At 35.5% G+C, this 8826-nt stretch overlaps 3 protein-coding genes across 3 annotated transcripts; 2 read left to right on the forward strand and 1 right to left on the reverse strand.

The window, feature by feature from the left end:
* The first annotated feature begins 1053 nt into the window (after positions 1–1053).
* Positions 1054–3137, forward strand: LOC110682923 (G-type lectin S-receptor-like serine/threonine-protein kinase At1g11330). Its single transcript, XM_021859274.1, has 2 exons — positions 1054–1766; positions 1907–3137. Exons 1-2 carry the CDS (start codon positions 1367–1369, stop codon positions 1993–1995), a joined length of 489 nt encoding a protein of 162 aa, XP_021714966.1. The 5' UTR covers positions 1054–1366; the 3' UTR covers positions 1996–3137.
* LOC110682869 (F-box/kelch-repeat protein At3g23880-like) lies at positions 2625–3780 on the reverse strand. The gene is made up of 2 exons (XM_021859211.1): positions 3155–3780; positions 2625–3036 (listed from the first exon to the last, which is right to left on the reverse strand). Exons 1-2 carry the CDS (start codon positions 3778–3780, stop codon positions 2625–2627), a joined length of 1038 nt encoding a protein of 345 aa, XP_021714903.1.
* A 4011-nt stretch (positions 3781–7791) lies between these two features.
* Positions 7792–8814, forward strand: LOC110682877 (G-type lectin S-receptor-like serine/threonine-protein kinase At1g11330). The gene is made up of 2 exons (XM_021859220.1): positions 7792–8355; positions 8496–8814. Exons 1-2 carry the CDS (start codon positions 7956–7958, stop codon positions 8582–8584), a joined length of 489 nt encoding a protein of 162 aa, XP_021714912.1. The 5' UTR covers positions 7792–7955; the 3' UTR covers positions 8585–8814.
* The last annotated feature ends 12 nt before the right edge of the window (positions 8815–8826 follow it).

Below are 8826 nucleotides of genomic sequence, written 5' to 3' on the forward strand. Positions count from 1 at the left end.
CATGTATAATGTACCATTAAAGTAAAATTTGTCTGAATAGTACGTTTTGTGGACTATTACGAGTGTAGTGGTACTTTTTACCATCCTATAACTTTCAATTTCTTGAAAAAGCTGACTCTTTAAGGGTACATATAATGTACCATTATGCATGAATAATGTACCACTAAAATATAAGTTATCTGAATACTACTTTTTAATTGCAAAATTGTCATCCTATATGCTTAGAAATCAATAGGCGCTATGAGCCAAGACTTAACCGTTTAACGCACTCATAAGTTCACGTGTTTCACTCAAAGAGCTAACAGGCCTAACACCAAAGACCTCTGAAATTCTGAGCAAAAAAAAAAAAAAAAAAAAAAAAGACAGAGAGAGAAAAACACACACACACACAGCTTACCTTCAGAGCCCTGAAATTATCTCTAAATTGCCAAATATTACATGATATAATCAATTAAGCAAAGAATGATACCTATTTTTGCATTAATTCCATACATTCTTCGTTTCAGTTCTAAAATTTGCTCTGCAATTGACAGTATTACACCAACACAATTCCTAAAAGACTCAGAATCAATACTTTCTAAAAATAGCATTTTCAAGCTAGGATTTTTCAGCCCTCAAAACTCTTCCAATCGTTATGTTGGAATCTTATATAATCACCCTTTTGAAATGGAAGTTGTATCTTGTATGGGTAGCTAACAGGAACAATCCCCTCACTGATACTTCTATTGTACTTAAGATATCACTCGACGAAAATCTGCAAGTCTCTGATGCAAAAATATCAGACTGTTTGGTCATCCAATGTCACTCATCCTACAGCTGGTTTCGTAGCAGCTCAACTTCAAGATTCCGGGAACATTTTTATCCAAGGATTTCCGAACAACACGAGTCGTGGCAATGGGACGATCATATGGCAGAGTTTTCAGTATCCTGCAGACTCAGTCTTACCAAATATGAAGTTCATTCTTAACAATAATCCTGAATTCAGGAAAGTCGTGCAGGCTTGGAAAAGTCCTTCAGATCCATCAGTTGGAAGGTACTTAGTTGGTACTAACTCTAGGTTTTTTCAGATTATCATATGGGATGGGGATCGCCCTTATTGGCGAAGTGGACCTTGGAATGGAAACATTTTCATGGGAACAAGATATTATAATACTGGTTATGGTAATATACTCATTAACACCGGGTCATTCGCACAGGAGGAAGTAAGAGGGATGCTTTCTCTGGTTTTTACAGGTGCGAATGAGACTTTGTTGCCTCGTTATGTAATAATTGATCAAGGGATATTAGCTGAAAGTGGTGGGATGATAGCAAGAAGAACAGGGGAATTGCGTGGCATGCCCCGGAAAATATATGTGACACCTATGGTATGTGTGGAGAATTTGGAAACTGCAACCCGCAGACTAAACCTATGTGCAGCTGCTTAAAAGGGTTTGTGCCAAAGAACGCGGAGGAATGGAGGAGAGGAAACTGGACAAGTGGGTGTGTGAGAAGAAAGAAGCTGCAATGTGGGGTTCAAGGGGGAAAACAAGATGGGTTTTTGAGGTTAAAGATGATGAAAGTGCCAGTTAATGCTGATATTGTTGAATGGTTTGTGGGTCTGAATCCTGATCAGTGCAGAACAACCTGCCTGGCAAACTGCTCTTGTTTGGCTTATACACATGATACTGGAACTGGATGTATGAGATGGAGCGAGAACTTGATTGACATAGAGGACCTTTCACCTGGAGGGGTGGACCTATTCATTCGGCTTGAACAATCAGAGCTAAGTAAGTTAATCATACCTCTTTGAAATTTTGAATGCTAGACACTTTAGGAGATATTATAGGCATCTGAATTCTCATCTTCCCACCTAGTAAAAAAGATCATGTTAGTATGCATATGTAAAATAATTTCTTCTGCTTTGAAGGTACTAGTAAGAGATATGACTTTAGGAACAGCAGTGATTGCCACTATCATATACTTCCTGTTCAAATGGAGAGCTCGGAAAAAGGGTAAACACACATCGGATAGAAATAGAAAATCTAAATCAATACCAGAGAAAAAAGCTGGGAAAGCAACAGATTCATATCTATTCAAAGACAAAACCCAAGTAATGATTGAAGACTTAAAAGTCTCAAAACTTGAAGATCTGATAATAGCAACAGACGGCTTTAGTGAGAGTAACTTGCTCGGGAAGGGTGGTTTTGGCCAAGGTAAGAATGAGTTCAATTCAAACATGATCTTACGTAGTCTAAAATGCAACAAAACGTAGCAGGAGATAATATGATGTTTGTTTACAGGGTAAACTAGAAAATGGTCAAGAAATAGCAGTAAAAAGGCTTTCAAGAGCATCTGGGCAAGGTGTAGAAGAATTCATCAACGAAGTTGAATTCATCTAAAAACTTCAGCAATTTCAGATTTCTAATAAAGCTGTAATCAAGCGAAACAGGAACATCATTATAAAACGGAGGGAATAGTACATGTTAAAAGAAAAAATAAAACAAAAACACTCAAAATTACATTAATTATACTAGTTCGTATGTGATATATTGCCTTTGGATTCTAACACCTTATTGCAGCTAGATTGATGGGGCAGTAAGCTGTGTATCTCCTTTGTGTATCTCCTTTATCGTTAAAATTATGTACTAATACAACGGGACAAGCGAATCGACCCAAGGATGAAAGGAAATGATCCTTTCGGTACCATCTGGTAAATTTGTGGCTTCGATCTCCCTAGCTTGTTTGGATTGTAGATCACAGCAGATGAAAACCTTTTGTAGAGCTCTTGTACGGTCAGCTATTGCTAATATGATACTGCGTCGTTCATCTCGGAAACCCAAATTATATATTTTAGCATGATGAAAATCAACATGTTTCAATTGCCCCGAGAGATGATGAAAAATTCGAGTCCAAGATATCTTCTTCTTGTTTAATACCCATATCTCCAAAGTATATGTTACGATACACAACTGTCCTTCTAAAATGGTCAATTCTGAGTCATCTTCACAGTTGGTATAGTTTATCTCTCTCTTTACCGGATGGGGTATCTGGTAATACCTTTGAGTGAAAAGATCGAAACACCTTATTCCTGTAAACAACAAAGGATTCATCCAATGGAAGGAGTTGTCAGCCAAGATAGCAGGTCGGGGGCTCATACAAAATTGATTCAACTTGCCATGGCGGGCTCGGTATGTTCACCCAGGCATCCGTTTTCAAACTGTATAGTAGAGCTTTTTCGACATTTCGATCATTCCTCTCCATACAAATGGCTAAAACCTTATAATCATCGGATACACTGTCATAACCGAATGCAACTTCACGTTTCAATAAATTATTCATCGGGGAATTGAGTGGTGGTATCAATCTAGTGGCTCGAGTCGCAGGGTTGTAGAGAAACAGGCCTAGATTATTGTTGTAAGCAGATTTGTAAAAGGGTTGTAATGTTATTGAATGAAAACAAACTAGGCCATTGCATGAGCCTAAAACACCTCCCATGGTGCGAGGCTTTATGATGTCTTTCGGATAAGCAAGTTCCGAAGCATGGTAATAGGGATGCTGCGATGTAGCTCTAAAAGAGTAGACTTTGGATTTCCAGCACTCGAAGAGGAAATGCGTTTCCAGGTTTGCTTTGAGGGATCGACTGCGATGCAACTTCATGAACTTTGGATCTTTGGTAAGCATATACCACGATGAAGAGACACATGCAGATCGCAGCAGAGACTTAGCGGGTAGCCATGAGAGTATCTCAGTGATTAGTTCAAACGGAAGGTAGCAACAATCGGTCTTCGCTTTATTCTCCATCCTCAGTATGCTTTAATTTAACAACTACACTACGAATTGTTGGTGCTTAATTGCTTATATAGGGAGATAAACAAAGATCAATCATACCTTTTACAATTCCAATTAGGATTAGGATTAGGATTAGGATAGTTATTGCGGTTGTATTAGGGATATTTACTTCTTACAAGATCCTTGGTCTCCAAGGTTAATTTAAACAACCTTGATTCCCAAGGATGTGTAATACCACTAATACTTGGTCTTCAAGACATTATATGGTCGCCAAAAATTAAAAAAATAATATTTTTTTTTTTATTTTTTTGTTATGATAACCATTAACCAATGAGAGAAGATGTATTTTCTAAACTAAACGTTAGATATTTTAATAGATATTTAAAAAGATTTGATTGAAAAGATAAACCAAATTATTATGGGATACATGATGCATCATTTAGTAACAAAAGTATTGACCAATTTACTTTGAATAATCTCAATTGTAAAAAAATTTGCACAAAAAAAAATAAAAAATAAAAAAAAAAATCCCTTAAAATATCCTTTTAAATTAGGAAAAATATACTTTATTAATCCCAAGTTTGACCAATTTACTTTGAATAATCTCAACTATCGATTATTTTGCAATAATCCCAACTTTCACCTTCGTTTTCTTCTATCAACTTTGAAAACCAGTTACCTGCTGAAGATGTTTTTTTTAATAAAATATAAAAATGTCACGTGTCACGAGATACATCCCTTGAAGGCTTGAACAGATTCCTCAAAATTGACATCTTGCCTCATAGCTGCAGTCTTTTTTTTATCGGAAAACGAAGATTTATAAATTAATTAAAAACCAAATCCACAAGCATAAAAAAAAAAAAAAAAGCAGATCAACAACAAAAGCTACAAATTTCAACATGACAAAGCACTTGAATTAGTCTTATTCGTCCAAAAGCAAGAACAAACAGCGCCTCCTACTGTAAAACAAGTCCACCAGTATCTGATATGCTCTCCCTAAGGCCTTCCTCAAATGCATCCATGGCACAATGCGTAGCCCCAGTATGGATCTTTTCTTCCTCCTCCATGCTTAAGCATGATTAGCTGAACCTAAAGTTGCCATCTTTCTTCAGGAACTCTCCTATATCAGCAAGAATTAGCGTTAAGAAAGCTATGTAGCCCTGTATGAATTGAACAAAATTCCCTTCTTGAATCAAAAACATCTCGGCAACTGTTACATGAAAACTGCCACTTGCAAGGTGATGACCAAAACCCAGAAACTCGACATTTTGAAGGCCTGTAATTAAAATTCCCTTCTAGATTCATTATTACAATTAAAATTACTACTAAAAATTCAACAATTAACAAGATTATAAGAAGTCTTTTTTCATTGCAAATATGCAATTAGACTTGTTAATTTATTAAATACTTGATAGCAATTTTTTTTAAAAAAAAGCTTGTATCTCATCATTTTATCCTGACAATAGTTACATCCTTGCTCAGTACAATAGCCCTATTATCCTTCAAAAAATAAATACTCGTAAAAAAATAAAAATAAATAAATAAAAAATAATAATAATAATAATAATAATAATAATAATAATAATAATAATAATAATAATAATAATAATAATAATAATAATAATATAATAATTCATCAAATTAACAACAACAACAAGAAGCATAATTTAATGACAAAAACGAGGTAAATAAAGATAATGGATGTTTATCACATCAATTCATGTTTATAATTATCAAAAATCTCATCAAAACATCCCTTCAAAAAAAATTCATAACAGTTGAAAAAATATTTAGAAATTAGATAAATCATAGAATTAATTTGTTTAATACATCATATAAACAAAATATACAAATAAAAAAAATGAAGCTGAGAATAGGTGAATACCTGAAACCTCATGACTTCATTAGCCATGCTTGCCTTCTTCGCTTCTTCAGTAGCAGAAATTAGAGACAGAAAAACTAAGGAAGATGATACTGAGTATAACTTTTTGGCCTAGCCCAATTGCTACATTTTATCACGGCCCAATATATTTTCTAACTGGGCCTTATGTTGGGCACGTAATTCAAGTCAGTATTGTTGTATAATTGTATCAATGGTTCAACTGTTAACCAACCCTGACCTAAACTGAAGAGTATTGTTTGAACTGAAACTAACCAAACCCCGAATGGTTCATAACTGAAAATTCAATGGGAAAAAAAATTAATTACCACTTAAGTTAGTTGAAACTGAATTAATTTATAAATTGAAGTTAACTTAACTGAACTGAATTGTTTGGCCTTGGCATTGATTAATTTACATTCTCAACCCTTAAATGTTTCACCTTGTTCCCTTATGAAAAGTAGCAACATGTGCCAATTGCATGTGTGAGCTTGTTTTCTTTCTTTTGGTGTAGAGAAAATTTGAGAAAGTTGTGTCCCAAGTACCAAACTAATGTCGTTCCATATGAACTCATGAATGATCTTGCATATTAATTTATCTTGCTATGTAACAATACAAATACTTTTGATCATTTATATATTTGATTTCAGATTAGTAAAAATTATTAAAGTTTATATCTATCAAGATTTTTTTATATAACGCATCTCATATAACAATACGGCTAGTCAAACTCGAAAATATTTTAATCTACTCGTCATAGTCGTCAATACAGCACCAATACACTAGAAGTCCAGAACATCCACTAGTTTAAAGCGAGTGAGTCTGGGCGCATAGCATTTATGGCCGAGTTATGTAAATAGGAGGGTAAGGAAGTAATTTCCGCTGATTCAATTTTTGCTTCTAGAATAAGTTGACTCTCTAGTGGTACATTATAATGCACCATTATGCATGTATAATGTACCATTAAAGTAAAATTTTGTCTGAATAGTACGTTTTGTGGACTATTACGAGTGTAGTGGTACTTTTTACCATCCTATAACTTTCAATTTCTTGAAAAAGCTGACTCTCTAAGGGTACATATAATGTACCATTATGCATGAATAATGTACCACTAAAATATAAGTTATCTGAATACTACTTTTTAATTGCAAAATTGTCATCCTATATGCTTAGAAATCAATAGGCGCTATGAGCCAAGACTTAACCGTTTAACGCACTCAAGTTCACGTGTTTCACTCAAAGAGCTAACAGGCCTAACACCAAAGACCTCTGAAATTCTGAGCAAAAAAAAAAAAAAAAAAAAAAGACAGAGAGAGAAAAACACACACACACACAGCTTACCTTCAGAGCCCTGAAATTATCTCTAAATTGCCAAATATTACATGATATAATCAATTAAGCAAAGAATGATACCTATTTTTGCATTAATTCCATACATTCTTCTTTTCAGTTCTAAAATTTGCTCTGCAATTGACAGTATTACCAACACAATTCCTAAAAGACTCAGAATCAATACTTTCTAAAAATAGCATTTTCAAGCTAGGATTTTTCAGCCCTCAAAACTCTTCCAATCGTTATGTTGGAATCTTATATAATCACCCTTTTGAAATGGAAGTTGTATCTTGTATGGGTAGCTAACAGGAACAATCCCCTCACTGATACTTCTATTGTACTTAAGATATCACTCGACGAAAATCTGCAAGTCTCTGATGCAAAAATATCAGACTGTTTGGTCATCCAATGTCACTCATCCTACAGCTGGTTTCGTAGCAGCTCAACTTCAAGATTCCGGGAACATTTTTATCCAAGGATTTCCGAACAACACGAGTCGTGGCAATGGGACGATCATATGGCAGAGTTTTCAGTATCCTGCAGACTCAGTCTTACCAAATATGAAGTTCATTCTTAACAATAATCCTGAATTCAGGAAAGTCGTGCAGGCCTGGAAAAGTCCTTCAGATCCATCAGTTGGAAGGTACTCAGTTGGTACTAACTCTAGGTTTTTTCAGATTATCATATGGGATGGGGATCGCCCTTATTGGCGAAGTGGACCTTGGAATGGAAACATTTTCATGGGAACAAGATATTATAATACTGGTTATGGTAAATATCTCATTAACACCGGGTCATTCGCACAGGAGGAAGTAAGAGGGATGCTTTCTCTGGTTTTTACAGGTGCGAATGAGACTTTGTTGCCTCGTTATGTAATAATTGATCAAGGGATATTAGCTGAAAGTGGTGGGATGATAGCAAGAAGAACAGGGGAATTGCGTGGCATGCCCCGGAAAATATATGTGACACCTATGGTATGTGTGGAGAATTTGGAAACTGCAACCCGCAGACTAAACCTATGTGCAGCTGCTTAAAAGGGTTTGTGCCAAAGAACGCGGAGGAATGGAGGAGAGGAAACTGGACAAGTGGGTGTGTGAGAAGAAAGAAGCTGCAATGTGGGGTTCAAGGGGGAAAACAAGATGGGTTTTTGAGGTTAAAGATGATGAAAGTGCCAGTTAATGCTGATATTGCTGAATGGTTTGTGGGTCTGAATCCTGATCAGTGCAGAACAACCTGCCTGGCAAACTGCTCTTGTTTGGCTTATACACATGATACTGGAACTGGATGTATGAGATGGAGCGAGAACTTGATTGACATAGAGGACCTTTCACCTGGAGGGGTGGACCTATTCATTCGGCTTGAACAATCAGAGCTAAGTAAGTTAATCATACCTCTTTGAAATTTTGAATGCTAGACACTTTAGGAGATATTATAGGCTTCTGAATTCTCATCTTCCCACCTAGTAAAAAAGATCATGTTAGTATGCATATGTAAAATAATTTCTTCTGCTTTGAAGGTACTAGTAAGAGATATGACTTTAGGAACAGCAGTGATTGCCACTATCATATACTTCCTGTTCAAATGGAGAGCTCGGAAAAAGGGTAAACACACATCGGATAGAAATAGAAAATCTAAATCAATACCAGAGAAAAAAGCTGGGAAAGCAACAGATTCATATCTATTCAAAGACAAAACCCAAGTAATGATTGAAGACTTAAAAGTCTCAAAACTTGAAGATCTGATAATAGCAACAGACGGCTTTAGTGAGAGTAACTTGCTCGGGAAGGGTGGTTTTGGCCAAGGTAAGAATGAGTTCAATTCAAACATGATCTTACGTAGTCTAAAAT

This window comes from Chenopodium quinoa, unplaced genomic scaffold (assembly GCF_001683475.1).
Source record: "Chenopodium quinoa cultivar QQ74 unplaced genomic scaffold, ASM168347v1, whole genome shotgun sequence".
NCBI classification, from domain to species: domain Eukaryota; kingdom Viridiplantae; phylum Streptophyta; class Magnoliopsida; order Caryophyllales; family Amaranthaceae; genus Chenopodium; species Chenopodium quinoa.